Below are 20876 nucleotides of genomic sequence, written 5' to 3'. Positions count from 1 at the left end.
ACCACAGAAAGCAGTTCAAAACATTTTTAATATCAAGTAACATTGATGTTATCATTTTAATGAAAAAATACCCATTGAAAAGTTTGGGAGAAACTGTGGCATGTAGCTCTGCAGTTAGGAGTATGTCTCAGCGCTTTATCCCCCTTTAGGTTACAGTCTTTATGTCGCATGTACCACATATATCATTAAATAATTTTAAATTATGAAAAAAAAAAAAAAACTAGGAAATCTAATGATGTCCAGAGAAAATATGAAACTTCTGCCGGCATTTATATAAGAATAGCGGTTGATTTTAGGGGCTATCCAGCTTGGTTATTATGGTGCAAAAATCTCAAACATTTAATAAAGTTATTCCAGCTGGTAAACATAACATGTTCTTTTCATTGGTAATAAAATATTTAAAACATGTATACTCATTATGTTTTCAGACAACAGGAGGACAATGTGCCACTGTTTTTTTTCTCATATCAAGGACTGTCATTTAAGCATAAACCTGGAATTCAGTTCTATAGGATAAGATCAAGGTATGAAGTATCAGACTGCTTTAGAATAAAACTGTTCCCCAAAGAAGAAAAAGCATAAATCACATACTTGCCTGGTGAAAGAGTTGAAATTTAAATTGTTCAGTGTAGCAAGTAAAAGGAATGCTATTGCAAATCCTGTTGCTTTTTGAAGAGTTGCTAACTGCTGCTGCTGCTGCTGCTGCTAAGTCGCTTTAGTCGTGTCCGACCCTGTGCGACCCATAGATGGCAGCCCACCAGACTCCGCCATCCCTGGGATTCTCCAGGCAAGAACACTGGGGTGGGTTGCCATTCCCTTCTCCAATGCATGAAAGTGAAAAGTGAAAGTGAAGTCTCTTAGTCGTGTCTGACTGCCAGCGATAACTGCTACTAGTATAAAAAGTATATTCAAGGTTATTTGATCCTTGTACTCATTAAAAACAAATGGTGGAGAGAGATGGATTTCTGTTCACAGTAGGTCCTGTGTATAACATGTATTGTGCATGGTAATTGTTTGGTCTTTGTTTAATAAACCATACCCTTCAATTTAAGTGGAATCATCAAAAAGGAAATAGTATGATATGTGACGGCTCAGATGGTAAGGAATCTGCCTGCAAGCAGGAGACCCAGGTTCGATCCCTGGGCCTGGAAGATCCCCTGGAGAAGGGAATGGTAACCCACTCCAATTTTCTTGTCTGGAGAATCCCATGGACAGAGGAGCCTGGTGGGCTACAGTCCCTGGGGTCGCAAAGAGTCCGACATGACTGAGTGACTAACACTTACTTATGTGATTTGAGATTAGTTTTAAAAAGGAAATAAAACGTGAAAATTATCTTCAGAGACTGCCATTTCTATTACACTGATATGAGTACAGTGCCTTATAGAGGTAGTAAAAATCAAATTATATCCATTAATCGTAACAACCTATTATTTATTCTTTTTCATATATCACTTCTGAGTTGAAATTTTGTAGAATATTTCAGGGACAAATACAAATTATTCAATTAGTTTAATTCCTTCTTTACAGAAGGAAGAATCCTAAGTATTATAAGGAGATTTTATTTTTAATAAATAAATATCCAGAACTGTTATTTTTTAATACCTTCAGAGGTATAACAGTTCTTTCATTTTTATGGATTACAGATTTTCTTGGTATGCATTTTTTCCTAATTTTCTGTGATACATCAGGTTAGTGACATTGAACTAATTTAATGTTTATGTTAAACTCAAATGATTTTCTCACTGAGTGATTTTATGGAGAAAAGGAAGGATATACCTATTTGAATGCAGAGTTCCAAAGAATACCAAGGAGAGATAAAAAAAGCCTTCCTCAGTGATCAGTGCAAAGAAATAGAGGAAAACAATAGAATGGGTAAGACTAGAGATCTCTTCAAGAAAATTAGAGATACCAAGGGAACATTTCATGCAAAGATGGGCACAATAAAGGACAGAAATGGTATGGACCTAACAGAAGCACAAGATACTAAGAAGAGGTGGCAAGAATACACAGAAGAACTGTACAAAAAAGATCTTCACGACCCAGATAATCACGATGGTGTAATCACTTACCTAGAGCCAGACATCCTGGAATGTGAAGTCAAGTGGGCCTTAGGAAGCATTGCTGCTACTGCTGCTAAGTCACTTCAGTCATGTCTGACCCTGTGCAACCCCATAGACGGCAGCCCACCAGGCCCCCCCGTCCCTGGGACTCTCCAGGCAAGAACACTGGAGTGGGTTGCCATTTCCTTCTCCAGTGCATGAAAGTGAAAAGTGAAAATGAAGTTGCTCAGTCATATCCGACTCTTAGCCACCCCATGGACTGCAGCCTACCAGGCTCCTCCATCCATGGAATTTTCCAGGCAAGAGTACTGGGGTGGGGTGCCATTGCCTTCTCCATAGGAAGCATTACTACAAACAAAACTGGTGGAGGTGATAGAATTCCAGTAGAGCTCTTTCAAATCCTAAAAGATGATGCTGTGAAAGTTCTGCACTCAGTATGCCAGCAAATTTGGAAAATTCAGCAGTGCCCACAGGACTGGAAAAGGTCAGCTTTCATTCCAATCCCAAAGAAGGGCAATGCCAAATAATGTTCAGACTATTCCACAATTGGATTCATCTCACATGCTAGGAAAGTAATACTCAAAATTCTCCAAGCCAGGCTTCAATAGTACATGAACCGTCAACTTCCAGATGTTCAAGTTAAATATAGAAAAGGCAGAGGAACCAGAGATCAAATTGCCAACATCCGTTGGGTCATAGAAAAAGCAAGAGAATTCCAGAAAAACATCTGCTTTATTGACTATGCCAAAGCCTTTGATTGTGTAGATCACAACAAACTGTGGAAAATTCTGAAAGAGATGGAAATATCAGACCACCTTACCTACCTTCTGAGAAATCTGTATGCAGGTTAAGAAGCAACAGTTACAACCAGACATGAAACAACAGGCTGCTTCCAAGTTGGGAAAGGAGTCTGTCAAGGCTGTATATTGTCACTCTGCCTATTTAACTTCTATGCAGAGTACATCATGCGAAATGCTGGACTGGATGAAGCACAATCTGGAATCAAGATTGCCAGGAGAAGTATCAATAACGTCAGATATGCAGATGACACCACCCTTATGGCAGAAAGTAAAGAGGAACTAAAGAGCCTCTTGGTGAAAGTGAAAGAGGAGAGTGAAAAAGCTGGCTTAAAAGTCAACATTCAGAAAACTAAGATCATGGCATCTGGTCCTGTCACTTCATGGCAAATAGATGGAGAAACAATGGAAGCAGTGACAGATTTTATTTTCTTGGGCTCCCAAATCACTGCAGATTTTCCAAGATTTCCACTCCTTGGAAGAAAAGTTATGACCAACCCTCTGGTATACAGTAGGGCCTTGTTAGTTATGCATTTTAAATATAGCAGTGTGTATATATCATTCCCAAACAGAGAAGGCAGTGGCACCCCACTCCAGTACTCTTGCCTGGAAAATCCCATGGATGAGGGAGCCTGGCAGGTTGCAGTCCATGGGGTGGCTAACAGTCAGACACGACTAAGAGACTTCACTTTCACTTTTCACTTTCTTTCATTGGAGAAGGAAATGGCAACCCACTCCAGTGTTCTTGCCTGGAGAATCCCAGGGACGGCGGAGTCTGGTGGGCTGCCATCTATGGGTCGCACGGGGTCGGACATGACTGAAGTGACTTAGCAGCAGCAAACTTCCTAACTATCCCTTACCCTCACCCTTATCCTCTGGAAACCATAAGTTCAATTCTCTAAGTCTGTGAGTCTGTTTCTGTTTTGTAAATAAGTTCATTTGTAACATTTCTTTTTAGATTCCTCATAAAAGCTATATCATACAATATTTCTGTTTCTCTGTATGATCATCTCTGGGTCCATCCATGTTGCTGCAGATGGCATTATTTTGTCCTTTTTAATGGCTGAGTGATATTCCATTGTATATACCGTATTTTCTTTCTCCATTCTTTTGTTCATTGGTATTTAGGTTGCTGTCATGCCTTAGCTACAGTAAACAGTGCTGCACCAAATATTGGGGTGCAGGTATTCTTTCAGACTGTGTTTTTCTCTGAATATGTGTACAGGAGTGGGATTGTAGGATTATATGGTTTAGTTTAGTTTTTTAAGGAACCTCCATACTGTTCTTCGTACTGCCATACCAATTTACATTCCTACAAACAGGAGTGTTCCCAAGTTCTCTCCACACCCTCTCCAGCATTTATTATTTTTGGATTTTTTTTATGGAGACACAAATTTATTTCTTGATGGAATTTATTAAAAATGGGAACATTGGTCTGATAAAGTCTCCTTTAATTTTGGAACACTTAAATGTTTATCTCACTCTTACTTTACCCAGCAAAAGCAAACTTGTCAAAATATGAAATTAAATGTTCAGACTTTGAATTTGCAAAGCAAAGGGAGGAAAATTACTTTAAAGTACGTTAGTCACTTTTATGATACAACAAGGAAAAAGTTTTCAGTCATACGTCTGAGGAATTTTTGTCTAGTTCTTTTAGATTTAAAGTTTTGAACTACCTTTTCTTGACCTAATTATATAGTATGTTAAAGTCAGTGAAGGTGTGTCCAAGCTTATTAACTTCAATATACCTTTTCGACATATACAGAACATCCACATACAAATTAATTAGTGTATAGAATTTACTAAAGTAGATTTGAATTGCCTCAACACTGTATAAAAGTAGATACTACACTAGTAGTCTCAGTCAGTCTCTGATCATTGCTTTTCCACTTTGAAAATTTGTCTTGTCATACACGGACATTAATAATAATTCAGGAGTAGGAAAGGGGATTTATCCTAGACAGTTCTGTTTTAACCACTTTTAAAACTGTGTATTAGTGGCTTTGGAAAACTCTGCTGCTGCTAAGTTGCTTCAGTTGTGTCCGACTCTGTGCAACCCCATAGACGGCAGCCCACCAGGCTCCCCCGTCCCTGGGATTCTCCAGGCAAGAGTACTGGAGTGGGTTGCCATTTCCTTCTCCAATGCATGAAAGTGAAAAGTGAAAGTGAAGTCGCTCAGTCGTGTCTGACTCTTCGCGACCCCATGGACTGCAGCCCACCAGGCTCCTCCATCCATGGGATTTTCCAGGCAAGAGTACTGGAGTGGGCTGCCATTGCCTTCTCCGTGGAAAACTCTAGATACTGTTTTCTCTGTACTTCCCTCTCTCCATCACCACTATGAAGGTTGTGCTTTTACAGATGTTCTCAGCATTGTCTTATCATGATTGTTAGTCCTCTTTTTATTTTTGAAATTATGAATCTCTGCAGAAATCTGCTTATTAATTTGAAAGTAGAATACATAAAAAAAGAAAAGGAGTCCATTTTGTGTGCCACACTCGACCTGTATGCGACAGCCTAAAAGCACATTACTTGATTATATAGGAGGGATAGGAAGCCATGCTTAATTATAATAACTTATTTAAAGGGACAGGTTTTTAAAATAACAGCCGTATTGAGATATTATTCACATACCATACAATTCACCCATTTAAGTGGACAGTTTTGTGGTATTTAGTTTACAGTTCAATTCACAGATTGAGCAGGCATCAGCAGAGTTGATTTTAGAACGTTTTCATTATCCCAAAAAGAAAACCTATATTTTTAGCAGCTACTCCTCATTTCCACCAAATCCGTTTCCACCCCAAACCTAGGCAACCGATAATCTAATTTCTCTCCAGCTGTTCTGGACATTTAATGTAAATGGAATCTTGTGATATGTAATCATTTGTGACTGTATTCTTTCAAGTAGCATAATGTTTTGAAGGTTCATCCATGTTGTAACATGTATCAGTACTTATTGCCAGATAATATTCCATTGAATGGATGTATCACATTCTATTTATCTGTTCATCAGAGGGACATTTGAGTTGTTTCCGCTCTGGCTATTTCGAGTAAGACGACTATGAATGTTCATGTATGGATTTTTGTGTAGATGTATATTTTCATTTCTATGAATATGTATCTAAAAGTGGAATTGCTGAGTCATGTTAACCCTCTCCTTAATCTTTTATGTAACTACCAGGCTATTTTCCAAACCAATACAGTATTGTAAAGTAAAATGAAATAAAATTTAAAAAAGGAAAGAAATAAACAAAATGAGGTCCCTAATCTGAAAAAAAAAAAAAGGTCTGATGCAATTTTCCTTTTATCTGTTTTATAAAGTATCCAAGCTTGTAAAAGTGTGTGTTATTCACCTTTAAATGAACTATAAAACTGCCTTAGATACTTGTTTAAAAGACTAACAGGTAAGACTGTTAAAGCTAATCACTTACCAATTAAAAAAAAAATTTTTAAGTGTAATTTATAATGTAAGAAAGTAAAGAAGGGGATTTCCCTGATTGCCTAGTGGTTAGGATTCCAGACTTTCACTGCAGTGACCCATGTTCAATCCCTGGTCAGGGAGCAGAGACCTCACAAGCTGTGCAGCATGCCCCCCGGCAAAAAAAGTAAAAAAAATCCACAAGATCATCTCAATGGATGCATAAAAACCATCTTACAAAATTAAACATCTCTTCATGGTGGAAAAGCAAACATTCTTATCGAACTAGGAATAGAATGAAAAACCTGATAGAGAATATTTACCAAGAAAACTTATAGCATGTATCATACTTATTAGTGAAGTGTTAAAAACTTTCTCTTTAAGACTGGAAATAAGACAAGGGAGCCTACAATCACAGCTTTTATTTAATAGTACACTAGAGGGCCTAGTCAATGTAATAAAACAAGAAAATGAAGTAAGAGCTATAAAGATTGGAAAGGAAAAAATGAAACTCTTTTATTCACAGATGATGTGGTTGTGTACCTAGAAAATGTAAAAGAATATGCAATTAAATTATTAGAATTAATGTGTGAGTTTAGCAAAGTTGTAAGATTCAAGGTCAGTTTTTTAAGCAGTTGTTTTTCTATATATCAGCAATAAGCCGTTAAAAATGAAATTTCAGAAAATACCATTTAAAACTGCATACCTTGATATAAATATAAGATATATTAAACTTCCGTATAGAAAACTATTAAATGTTGAGTGAAATTAAAGAAGACCTAAATAAAAAGAGATAGTCATGATTTCAAAAATTATTTTTTGAGTAGTCATTTTCATCAAATTTATCCATAAATTGAATGAAATCTCAAGTGAACTTTGCGTGTGTGTGTGTGTGTGCGTATGTATGCATAAGTGCATTCAAACTGACAAGCTGATTCTAAAATTTATGTGGAACTGCAATAAAGTAGGACGATTTACTCTTGTATATCAAGACTTATTACAAAGCTGGAGTTTCTGAAGACTGTGTGCTACTGGCCCAACATAGAGAAATAGACCATGCAACAGATAGAGAGCCCAGGAATAGATTTGCATGTGTGCACACTCTTGATCTATGAAAAGGTGGTCCTGCAGAGCAGTGAGGAAAGAAAGGTCTTTGAAATAATGGTGCTGGATTAACTGGATATCTGTGTGGGGAGGGAGATAAATCTCAAACATAGCCAGATGACTGCCATTTTAGATCTAAATGTGAAAGGCAAAACTATGAAGCTTCTAGAGGTGATTGCTGCTGCTGCTGCTAAGTCGCTTCAGTCGTGTCCAACTCTGTGCGACCCCGTAGACGGCAGCCCACCAGGCTCCGCCTTCCCTGGGATTCTCCAGGCAAGAACACTGGAGTGGGTTGCCATTTCCTTCTCCAATGCATGAAAGTGAAAAGTGAAAGTGAAGTCTCTTAGTCGTGTCCGACTCTTAGCCACGCCATGGACTGCAGCCTACCAGGCTCCTCCATCCATGGGATTTTCCAGGCAAGAGTACTGGAGTGGGGTGCCATTGCCTTCTCCATTTGGGACTGATATATACACACTGCTCTATTTAAAATGCATAACTAACAAGGCCCTACTATATACCAGAGGGAATTCTGCTCAAATTTTATATAACAATCTAAATGAGAAAAGAATTTGAAGAGGTGATTAGGAGAGTAATTTTAAGATCTTGAGGTAAGAATTTTTTAAATGAAATAAATGTGAATAGATAGTTCACAGGAAAAAAAAATACAAATGACTCTTAAATATGTGAAAAGGGGTGTGTGTGTATGTGTGTGTGTGTTCAGTTGCTTAGTTGTGTCTGACTCTTTGTGAACCTGTGGACTGTAGTCTGTCAGGCTCCTCTGTCCATGGGATTTCCCAAGTGAGAATACTGGAGTGGGTTGCCATTTCCTCCTCCAGGGGATCTTCCCGACCCAGGGATCAAACCAACATCTCTTATATCTCCAGTGTTGACAAGCAGCTTCTTTACCATTAGCACCAGCTGAGAAGCCACATTTGAAAAGGTGGTCAAAGAAACAGTTAAAAAAGATCCTACTTTTTAGTGAAATTGGCAAAAATTAAAAGTTGTAACAAAACATTACAGTGATACTGAGCCTGCACATTCTAGAGCCCAGCCTCCAAAATGAGAGAAGCCACCGAGCACCACACAGCCAAAAAAATTTTTTTAATTATTGGTGAGACTGTGGGGAAATAAGCGTTCTTAAAAGTGAATTAGTACATCTTCTGCGAAGGGCATTTTGTCAATATCTATTGAAATTTAAAATGCACAATGCACAAGCCCTTTGATTTAGCGGTTGCACTTCTAGGAACTTCTGCAGAGAGATTTCCTTTATTTATTCCCCCCAAACAAATAGCCATAGTCTCAATTTAATAATAGTTTATTTTTCCCCACTGATTTGAAAGGGCAACTTTATTGTTTACTAAATTCCCATGTATGAATAAATATACAAGCATACATATATATATAGGAATTACCATATATTAAAGACTGCCCACTGTTCTGTTCCATTGGAAGATTTGTTACCCATGCCAGTTCCACAGTTTAATCTGCCATCTGCCAGTATAAGTTCCCTGTTTGTCCTTTTTCAAAATGGCTTTGGTCATTCTTGTACATTTATTATTCTATTTTCTGTGTTAGTACTTAATTATTTGACCATTTTAAAACATAAGGGAAATACTTGTCTTCATCTAGGATATTCAGAAAGAAGTGCTGAAGACTTTGAGGGGAGTTTCAAAAGAGGGGGCTCCAGCAGTATTTGAGAAGTTGGAGATACAAGCAGATGATAATTTTGAAGAGGATGATATCTGTTTCATTTTAGGATTCTTTTCGAAAATGATTCATTTGTTATTTCACTGTAGATAAAGTCCTTGTATGTCTTTATTTAAATAACTCATTAATATGTTGAACACAAAAATTGAGGCTCAAGACTTTTGATATCCTCGCCCTCTAATAATTTTGACTACTTCTGAGTCTGCCACAATACACACTTAACACTCAAAAAAAATTTGACCAAATTAAACTCAACACCGTGTCCCCAGTCCAGCCCAACAGGGAAATGGAGTTAAACTCACCATGTCTTGTTTATCCTTGCATAGGAAATACTAATTTTTTTGATAGTAGAGTGGGCTTAACTCCACAAAAACTAAAGCTTAGGAATGGGAATTCAGGAAGCACCAATGGATGTACTGGGTGTGACTCTGGGCCAGTATAAGAACTTGTGTGTGTGTGCTCAGTCGTGTTCAACTTTTTACAACCCCATCAACTATAGCCCACCAGGCTCCTCTGTCCATGGGATTTTCCAGGCAAGAATACTGGAGCAGATTGCCATTTCCTTCTCTAGAGGATCTTCCCAACCCAGGGATTGAACCCACACCTCTTACATCTCCTGCACTGGCAGGCAGATTCCTTATCACTGCACCACCTGCGAAGCCCATTATAGAACTTACCTTTCCAATAAATAATGTATGCTCTCACTTAGATATAGAATCTAAAAACAAAAACAGAAAACAAGAAACCAAGCTCTTAAGTACAGAGAGCAGATTGCTGGTTGCCAGAGCTTGGTGGAGGAGAAGGGCAGGTAGGGTGAAATGGGTAAAGGGGATCAAAAGGTACAAGCTTACAGTATAAAATAACTGTAATAAGGATGTAATATACAGTATGGTGGCTATAGTTAATAATACTGTATTGCATATTTGAAAGTTGCCAAGTAAATCTTAAAAGTTCTCATCACAAAGAAAATTATATATGATGACAGATGCTAATTAGACTTGTAGTGATCGTTTTGCAATATATACAAATATAGAATCATTGTGTTGTACACCTGAAACGAATAGAATTTTGTATGTCAGTCTACCTCAGTTTAAAAACTAATTATGAAATAAATAATCTTTAAATGACTTATCCCTTCCCTTGTCTCCCTGTGACGTTGTTTCCCTTCCTCCTCTTTCACTGCATCAGATCCCATGGTGGAGGAATTCTGATGCAGTCTACCTTCAGGTCCTGCATGCTTACCGCTTACTGGCTGTGGTACATGAACCTCAGATTCCTCCATATGTAATGTGGGGATAATTATAGTATCCTTCTTGGGATGGTTGTAAGGATTCTGTGAGATTCTCTTAAACACTTAGAACAGTACCTGGTACATTATTAATAGTGTGTGCTGTTGAGCAAAACATTTAACATTCCTGGGCCTCAGTTTTCTCATCTGTAAAATGACAAGGCTGAACAAGATGATCGCCAGGTTTCTGTTAGCTCAAACAATTAAAACGCTGTGATTGGTTACTAGTGTAAGTAGTTTATCCCTACCGGTCTAGGCACACTTTTCTTTCTTAATTGTACTTGTTTCCCCAGTGCATGAGGATCTGCTTTCTCGGAAATCCTGTGAAAAACAGAAGTGTGGTTCAGTTTGGCTTGACTAAAGAAGTCTCATTGCAGCATTTGTAGCTGGAGTGGAACGGATAGTGTAATTTACTGGAGGTGTTATGAAGACAGGAAAGGAAATGGAATCAAAGTCCATTTACACTTACTGGTAGGAAGCAGATACGAAATGATGGCAGTGGTGATAGCAGTTAATACTTACTGAATATTTTCTATGTGGAAGGCAATATGCTACACCATATATTATTTCATTTAATCTGTGCCATAATCTCATTAGATAGAAGTTCTTTTATCCCCAGTTTGCAGATGAGAAAACAGGCACAGAGAAATTAAGGAACTTGCTTAAAGTCACACAGCTAGAATGTAATAGTGTTGGGTTTTGAACATGTAATCTGATTCTAGCACCCATAACTGTTATCCATTATTCTATACTGAATTGAGTCCAAATGGAGAATCAATTAAATAACTAGAACACTTCAAATGAATATATATAATTTTTTACCGACTTTTTATTTTTGAAAATGATAAAGTTACTAAAAAGTTGAAGGATTTCTATAAGAAACATACATAGATTCAACAGTTTCGCTTCATTTAATGTCTTGTACACACACACACTCTTTCTCTCTCTCTGTACAATCTCCATTTTTTAAAAAGTAAATGACAGACATCATGACACTCCTAAGAACAAAGACAATCACCTAAATAACAATAAGACCATTATCACATATAAGTAGTATAACATTGAGCATAGTCTGTTCTAATAACCTGTTTGTCTGTTTTTAATAAGTCCAGTATCCTAGTAGATCATTGAAATTGCACTGTTAAAAAAAACCTTATCAAAATCTGACTTTTTTTCCTTCTCAGAAATCATATTCCATGCCCATTGGCATTGAATTTCAACGGAGATATGCAACGATTGTTTTAGAGCTTGAACAACTGAACAAGGACCTAAACAAAGTTTTGCATAAAGTTCAACAGTACTGCTATGAGGTAGGTAGTTTGTATGAAGTTGTGGGGGTGTGACCTTGAAGGATTATAGCTCTCTAAAATAATTTAGAGACATCCAGAAAAATAATTACTCTTAATTCTATCCCACAGGCTGTGAGGCACAGTCAAAAAAATAAATAGAAATTTTAAAAATAAACTTTACATTAGAACTATGGATTCTTGAACTGCAGTCGCATACATTATAGGATTATTTGTGAATTATCATTATGTGCATAAAATTATATGTATGAAGGTGGTTCACCAATTTCACCAAAAATTTAAGTTTCTTACAAGGAAGAATGAAATGATTGTGATGAGTTTAGTATGCTCCAGCATTTGCATTCTTAGAGGTTGCATATTTCCAGTAAAGCCACTCTTTTTTTTTTTTTTTTTTTGAAGTAAGAGTGTTTTGACTTAGCATTCAAAAAGTATCCTTTTGAATTAGAGTTTTTTTTCTTTTCTATGAGTGGGATTACTTGATCATAATGGTAACTCTGTTTTTAGTTTTTAAGGAACATCCATACTGTTCTCCATACTGACTACCAGTTTACATTCCTACCATCAGTGTAGGAGGGTTCGTTTTCTCCATACCTTCTCCAGCATTTATTATTTGTAGACCAGTTGATTTACAGTGTTTCAAGTACACACAGAGTAATTCAGAGACATATATTCTTTTTCACATTCTTTCCCATTATAGATTATTACTGAATATAGTTGCCTGTGCTATACAGTAGGACCTTGTTTATCTGTTTTATATATGGTAGTGTATATATGTTAATCCAGCCTTCCTAATTTATCCGTCCCCCATCCCTTTTCCACTGATAATCCTCTCTATGTCCTCTTTTCTATGTCTGAGAGCCCATTTTGGTTTTGTAAAAAATTTTATTTGTGTCACTCTTTGATCCTTTTTTTGGTACCATGTTTTTAGATTCTACAAGTAAGTGTTATCATAATGACATTTGCCTTTCTCTGTCTGACTTTACTTCACTTAGCATGATAATCTCTGGGTCCATCCATGTTGCTGTAAATGGCATTATTTCATTCTTTCTTGCAGCTGAGTAATATTCTGTTGTATGTATATACCACATATTCTTGTGCTTTGTTTTTTTTTCTTTATACCACATCTTCTTTATCCATTCTTCTACTGATGGACATTTAGGTTGCTTCTGTGTCTTGGCTATTGTAAATAGTGTTGCTATGAACTTTGGGGTGCATGTATCTTTTTTAATTAGAGTTTTCATCTTTTCCAAGAGTGTGATTACTACATCATAATGGTAACTGTTTTTACTTTTTAAGGAACCTCCATACTGTTCTCTGTACTGGCTATACCAATTTACACTCCTACCATCAGTGTAGGAGGGTTCCTTTCCTACGTACCCTCTCTAGCATTTATTATCTGTAGACTTTTTATTATCATTCTCACTGATGTGAGGTGATAACCTTTTGTAGTTTTGATTGCATTTCTCTTATAACTAGAGGTGTGGAGCATCTTTTCATATACTTGTTGGCCATCTGAATGTCTTCTTTGGAGAAATGTCTCTTTTGGTCTTTTGCCCATTTTTTGATTGGGTTCTTTAGGTTTTTTTGATATTAGGCTGTATAAACTCTATGTTTATTTCAGAAATTAATCCCTTGCAGTCACATCATTTGCAAACATGTTGTCTCATTCTGTAGGTTGCCTTTATATTTATGGTTTCCTTTGCTGTGCAAAGGCTTTTAAGTTTAATTAGGTCCCATTTGTTTTTTCTTGCTCTTGCTTTCATTACTGTAGAAGATGGATCCAAAAAAATATTGCTGTGATTTATGTCAAAGAGTGTTCTAGTATCTGGTCTTACATTTAGGTCTTTAATCCATTTTGAATTTATTTTTTATATGGTATTAGAGAATGTTCTTTGCATGAAATGTTCCTTGGTATCTCTAATTTTCTTGAAGAGATCTCTAGTCTTTCCCATTCTGTTGTTTTCCTCTACTTCTTTGCACTGATCACTGAGGAAAGCTTTCTTATCTCTCCTTGCTATTCTTTGAAACTCTGCATTCAGATGCTTATATCTTTCCTTTGCTCCTTTGCTTTTCACGTCTCTTCTTTTCACAGCTATTTGTAAGGCCTCATGAGACAGCCATTTTGCTTTTTTGCATTTCTTTTCCATGGGGGTGTTCTTGATCCCTGTCTCCTGTACAATGTCACGAACCTCATTCCATAGTTCATCAGGCAGTCTATCTATCAGATCTAGGCCCTTAAATCTGTTCCTCACTTCCACTGTATGGTCATAAGGGATTTGATTTAGGTCATACCTGAATGGTCTACTGGTTTTCCCTACTAACTTCAATTTGAGTCTGAATTTGGCAATAAGGAGTTCACGCTCTGAGCCACAGTCAGCTCCCAGTCTTGTTTTTGTTGACTGTATAGAGCTTCTCCATCTTTGGCTGCAAAGAATATAATCAGTCTGATTGCAGTGTTGACCATCTGATGATGTCCATGTGTAGAGTCTTCTCTTGTGTTGTTGGAAGAGGGTGTTTGCTATGACCCGTGTGTTCTCTTGGCAAAACTCTTATTAGCCTTTGCCCTGCTTCATTCTATATTCCAAGGCCAAATTTGCCTGTTACTCCAGGTGTTTCTTGACTTCCTACTTTTGCATTCCAGTCCCTTATAATGAAAAGGACATCTTTTGGGGTGTTAGTTCTAAAAGGTCTTGTAGGTCTTCATAGAACCATTCAACTTCAGCTTCTTCAGCGTTACTGGTTGAGGCATAGGCTTGGATTACTGTGATATTGAATGATTTGCCTTGGAAATGAACAGAGATCATTCTGTCGTTTTTGAGATTGCATCCATGTACTGCATTTCGGACTCTTTTGTTGACCATGATGGCTATTCCATTTCTTCTGAGGGATTCCTGCCCACAGGATTAGATATAATGGTCATCTGAGTTAAATTCACCCATTCCAGTCCATTTTAGTTTGCTGATTCCTAGAATGTTGACGTTCACTCTTGCCATCTCCTTTTTGACCACTTCCAATTTGCCTTGATTCATGGACCTAACATTCCAGGTTCCTATGCAATTTTGCTCTTTACAGCATCGGACCTTGCTTCTATCACCAGACACATCCACAACTAGGTATTGTTTTTGCTTTGGCTCCATCCCTTGATTCTTTCTGGAGTTATTTCTCCACTGATCTCCAGTAGCATATTGGGCACCTACCGATCTGGGGAGTTTTCTATTTCAATATCCTATCATTTTACCTTTTCATACTGTTCATGGGGTTCTCAAGGCAAGAATACTGAAGTGGTTTGCCATTCCCTTCTCCAGTGGACCATATTCTGTCAGACCTCTCCACCATGACCCGCCTGTCTTGGGCGGCACTACGTGGCATGGCTTAGTTTCATTGAGTTAGACAAGGCTGTGGTCCATGTAGTTAGATTGACTAGAAATGGTAAGGACCTAACAGAAGCAGAAGATATTAAGAAGAGGTAGCGAGAATATACAGAAGAACTGTACAAAAAAGATCTTCACGACCAAGATAATCATGATGGTGTGATCAGTCACCTAGAGCCAGACATCCTGAAATGTGAAGTCGAGTGGGCCTTAGGAGGCATCACTATGAACAAAGCTAGTGGAGGTGATGGAATTCCAGTTGAGCTATTGCAAATCCGAAAAGATGATGCTGTGAAAGTGCTACACTCAATATGCCAGCAAATTTGGAAAACTCAGCGGTGGCCACAGGACTGGAAAAGGTCAGTTTTCATTACAATCCCAAAGAAAGGCAATGCCAAAGAATGCTCAAAGTACCGCACAACTGCACTCATCTCACACACTAGCAAAATAATGCTCAAAATTCTCCAAGCCAGGCTTCAGCAATACATGAACTGTGAACTTCCAGATGTTCAAGCTGGTTTTAGAAAAGGTAGAGGAACCAGAGATCAAATTGCCAACATCTGCTGGATCATCTAAAAAGCGAGAGAATTCCAGAAAAACATCTATTTCTGCTTTATTGACTATGCCAAAGCCTTTGACTGTGTGGATCACAATAAACTGTGGAAAATTCCGAAAGAGATGGGAATACCAGACCACCTCACCTGCCTCCTGAGAAATCTGGATGCAGGTCAGGAAGCAACAGTTAGAACTGGACATGGAACAACAGACTGGTTCCAAATAGGAAAAGGAGTACATCAAGGCTGTATATTGTCACCCTGCTTATTTAACTTATATGCAGAGTACATCATGAGAAATGCTGGGCTAGATAAAGCACAGTCTGGAAAGAAGATTGCCAGGAGAAATATCAATAACCTCAGATATGCAGATGACACCACCCTTATGGCAGAAAGTGAAGAGGAACTAAAAAGCCTCTTGATGAAAGTGAAAGAGGAGAGTGAAAAAGTTGGCTTAAAGCTCAACATTCAGAAAACTAAGATCATGGCATCCGGTCCCATCATTTCATGGCAGATAGATGGGGAAACAGTGGAAACAGTGGCAGACTTTATTTTGGGGGGCTCCAAAATCACTGCAGATGGTGACTGCAGCCATGAAATTAAAAGACGCTTACTCCTTGGAAGGAAAGTTATGACCAACCTAGATAGCATATTCAAAAGCAGAGACATTACTTTACCAACAAAGGTCCGTCTAGTCAAGGCTATGGTTTTTCCTGTGGTCATGTATGGATGTGAGAGTTGGACTGTGAAGAAAGCTGAGTGCCAAAAAATTGATGCTTTTGAACTGTGGTGTTGGAGAAGACTCTTGAGAGTCCCTTGGACTGCAAGGAGATCCAACCAGTCCATTCTAAAGGAGATCAGTCCTGGGTATTCTTTGGAAGGACTGATGCTGAAGCTGAAACTCCAATACTTTGGCCACTTCATGCGAAGAGTTAACTCATTGGAAAAGACTCTGATGCTGAGAGGGAGTGGGGGCAGGAGGAGAAGGGGACGACAGAGGATGAGATGGCTGGATGGCATCACTGACTTGATGGACGTGAGTCTGAGTGAACTCTGGGAGTTGGTGATGGACAGGGAGGCCTGGCGTGCTGCGTATCATGGGGTCTCAAAGAGTCAGACACGACTGAGCGACTGAACTGAGAGAACGTTCTATTTCATTATTTTACATATAGCTGTCCAGTTTTCCCAGCACCATTTACTGAAGAGACTACTACTTTTTTTCCATTGTATATTTATGCCTCTTTGTTGTAGATTGACCATAAGTGCATGGGTCTAGGACTTCCCTGATGGCTCAGACAGTAAAGAGTCCACCTGCAGTGTGAGAGGTTCTATCCCTGGATTGGGAAGCACCCCTGGAGGAGGGCATGGCAACCCACTCCAGTATTCTTGCCTAGAGAATCTCCATGGACAAAGGAGCCTGGTGGTCTATAGTCCATGGGCTCACAGAGTCAGACACGACCTAGCAACTAAGCACAGCATTGGTTATTTACAACCACATCTGTTTGTGATGTGAGATAAGCAGCTTTTTATGATACTAGCCTCTTCATTGAGTCCCAAACATCTGCCATTTTTGTTTATCAGTCCACTTGAACTGAGGGAAATGAACTGCGATTACCTTTAACTAAATTCTGAGTATGTTTTGCTCATTCCTTTAGCCATCCATTATTATTTTATTTTCCTGATAATTGTCATTTACCTACATAGCAATATGTGTCCTCCTAGCAAATAGAGTTCTCCCTCTGCACTAGCAGCCATCCACAAGAGGTGCAAACCAAGCAGCCCAAGGTGGCATAAAACATGCAGAAGTGGGTCTCCTTCTGTATCTCACTGCATACACAAGGCCATATGTGATACTCATTTCCTAACGGAGTAAATTTAATTTAGTTTTCACAAAGCTCTTAGGAAGTACCAGAACAAGCAATTCCACTTCTGTGTATATATCAAAGATATATGAACATGTATTTACCAAAAGATAGACAGTAGAACATACATAGCATCACTGTGCATTATAGCCAAAAATTAGAAATTACCCAAATACACATCAATACTAAAATGAATCAGTAAATTATCATATAATATACAATGGAATTCTTAGCAATAAGAATGAATGTGTGGACATATTTGTTCATATGAGAACATATTGAACAGATGAAGTCAGACACAAAAGAATATATCATGTATAATTTCATATTATGTAAGGCTCAAAAGCCAGCAAAAACTAATATATATAATAAATAATATATAGCTCTGTATTGTGTTATAATATATATATATAAAAGTCAGGATGGTGGCTACCCTTGGAGAATTATATATTTATGTATACTTCAGTTTAAAAAAATGGTAAGTGTTAGAAGACAAGATTATTCATTGCAGTGTTACTGACAGTCACAAAACATTAGAAGTAACCTAAATGCCCATACATAGGGAATTGGCTGAATAACTTATGGCGCATCCCATAGTGGAGCGGTGTGCTGGTATAAGAATGATCAAGGAAGCTCTCTGTGCTAATGTAGGCACATAGCTTCCTTAACCGAGTGATCAAAGATAACATAAGCAGTAGTGGGACAGATAAACATCATACACCTCCTAGTCACAATGAACTGAGAACAGCAACATCACTTTTGTGGTGTTCCCGCCAAAGGCCTGTTACCTTAGTTTAATCAAGAGGAAACAGACAAACCCACATTGAGGGATATTATGCAAAATATTTGGCTGATATTCTTCAAAGCTATCAAGGTTATGAAAGACTGAGGAACTGTTCCAGAGTAAAGGAGTCTAGAGAGACAGGACAACCAGATGTATTCAGGGGGAAAAGTAGCTAGGTATTGGTACAGTTGATGAAATCTGAATATACACTGTTAGAAAATGGTATTATGTCTGTGCTAAACTTCCTGATTGTGATCAGATCATTGCTGTGTAGTTATTAAGTATTTAGGAGTAAAGAGGCACAGTGTTTGCAACTTATTCTCCAATAGTTAAGACAAAAAAAATTATATACAGAGAAAGGTCAAATGTTAACTCAAACACAGTAAACCATAAGCAATTAGTGAATCTGGGTAAAAGGTTATCAAGAAATTTTTGTTCTATTCTTTTTTTAGAAGTATCTAAAAATTAAAAGGTACCCAAAATATAAAACAAATCAAAAAATAAATACTGTTAGAGGGAAAAAAATTTCTAAAGTAAGAGTGAGATTGTTTTTGTTATACAAATGCTACTTTTATAAAAATCCTAATCTGAAAACAGGGCACAAACACACAGAAATCATCATGGCCTTATGAATGTATATCTTATGTTTTAATCGTCTGTATTCAGCTTGCTCCAGACCAAGGGCTCCAGCCTGCAGATCAGCCAACAGACATGAGGCGAAGGTGTGAGGAAGAAGCACAGGAAATAGTTCGGCACGCAAATTCCTCAACAGGACAGCCCTGTGTTGAAAATGAAAATCTGACAGACTTAATCTCCAGGCTTACAGCTATATTATTACAAATTAAGGTAAATTTCAGAGGACCTTTTGGAGAAAATATTAAGAATACTTTCTTCATTTTGACACCTAAACAAACTGCTAATTTGGTGCTAAAAAATTAAACTATATATTAGAGCAGAGTTTTTGTCTGTATTCGAAGTACAATTAAATTTTGAAAAAAATTTTTTTTTCTTTAGTGTCTAGCAGAAGGAGGAGACTTGAATTCCTTTGAATTTAAATCACTTACAGATTCACTAAATGATATCAAGAGTACAATAGATGCTTCTAATATCAGGTAATTCATTAGATGTACTCTATTTTTATATGAAATTCATAGCGATTTCCAGTATAAGTACTGTAAGAATTGTACATATTTATGAACTAGTCATGATTTTTATCCTTTAAGTAAATTGTAAATGAGCTTTCATTTTATATGCAGTCTATTGACAGAATTTTCAGATGGATTTTTTTATATAAAGGAATCAAAAGACATATAATATTTAGGTTTGGGTTTGGCATAGAGGTTTAACTTTGAAGTAAGTCTTCCCCAAAGAGAGATTTGCCTATCCTCTCTTTCCAGCACTCCCGTGGCTTCTTTGCTTCTCTCAAGCATAGCTTCTCAGTTACTACGGGAGTAGAATTATGGCTAATGTAAAGGGAAGATGTATTACTTATGTGGGGTTGTTATCTTAGCTATTTCCTAACTGAAATTCAGCCTTTTCTTTTTAGAAAAACTGTTTTTCTTAATTTTGTGAGATAAAGTAGTTAACCATGTTTCTTCTTTCTTTAGTTGCTTTCAGAATAATGTAGAAATTCATGTTGCACATATTCAGAGCGGCCTGAGCCAGATGGGAAACTTACATGCCTTTGCAGCCAATAACACCAACAGAGACTGAATAGAAGATTTAATTATCCCAACTGCATAGGACATTGTTTTTGTGAAGTTCTCTTCCTTTATATAGGCTTCCAACACCAAATAACCTATCTGCTGGAAAACAAGGAAAATTTAAATCTCCAAATAAGGCATTTTAATATACTCTACTGCTTCTTGAACCAGCATTGCTGACCAGCATTATATTTATTTTTCTTTTATTACTCAGCTGCAGTAGCACTGCTTATGTTATATATGTTTATTAGCAAGTATTTTTAAACTGAAAATGTCTGAACATAACCTAATTTCATGGAAGAATATGTTGACCATTTTTTTAATGTGCATGAATTCAGCTCAACCCAGGCAGACAACTACTGCAGTGGAGAACATGAGGAAACATGGTCTTTTGCGCATTGTGCATGGCAGTGTGGAAATTCCATCTAGAAAATCACACCTCCAGTTCATTTAGTCGGTCACCACTTCAGTCTTCAAAAGATGACATCATGAGATGTGGGAAGTCCTCACTTTTAGGAAGCCACTGGAATATAGGTGGGAAATACGGACTTTACAAGTATATATGATATATACTTGCAATGTGACATGGTTCTATAGATCATTTTATAATAATAAATATTTTAATTTATCATAATTTATAAAAGAAACCTTTGTTGTTTGTCTGTTGAAAGAAAATGAAGGAGCAGGAAAGAAACATTACTGCAAGATGCTAAATTTCAGCAAATGGATTTGGCATGTCTTTTCCCATCAATTCAGGGCAAAAAGTGCTATTGTTATGGGATTTATTTTCAAAAGACTGATAACACACTATTTTCATATTTTTTTGTTTATTTGCACAATTTTTGAACCAGATTACTGGTTAAAATCCAACAGTTACACAATTTTTAAAGTAAAAAAATTTTATAAGGAAAACAAATATAA

General features: G+C 37.3%; 1 protein-coding gene across 1 annotated transcript in view; it reads left to right on the top strand.

The window, feature by feature from the left end:
* The window catches only part of LIN9 (lin-9 DREAM MuvB core complex component), an 87155-nt gene extending 67031 nt beyond the window's left edge, over positions 1–20124 (top strand). The window contains exons 12-15 of the mRNA XM_068986235.1: positions 11559–11684; positions 18919–19098; positions 19267–19364; positions 19860–20124. Coding sequence (XP_068842336.1) covers positions 11559–11684; positions 18919–19098; positions 19267–19364; positions 19860–19965 — 510 coding nt within the window. The 3' untranslated portion in view covers positions 19966–20124. The remainder of the gene's footprint in view (positions 1–11558; positions 11685–18918; positions 19099–19266; positions 19365–19859) is intronic.
* The last annotated feature ends 752 nt before the right edge of the window (positions 20125–20876 follow it).

The sequence above is a fragment of the Capricornis sumatraensis genome, chromosome 14 (genome assembly GCF_032405125.1).
Source record: "Capricornis sumatraensis isolate serow.1 chromosome 14, serow.2, whole genome shotgun sequence".
Classification (NCBI taxonomy): Eukaryota; Metazoa; Chordata; class Mammalia; order Artiodactyla; family Bovidae; genus Capricornis; species Capricornis sumatraensis.
This window is presented reverse-complemented; position numbering and strand designations above follow the sequence as displayed.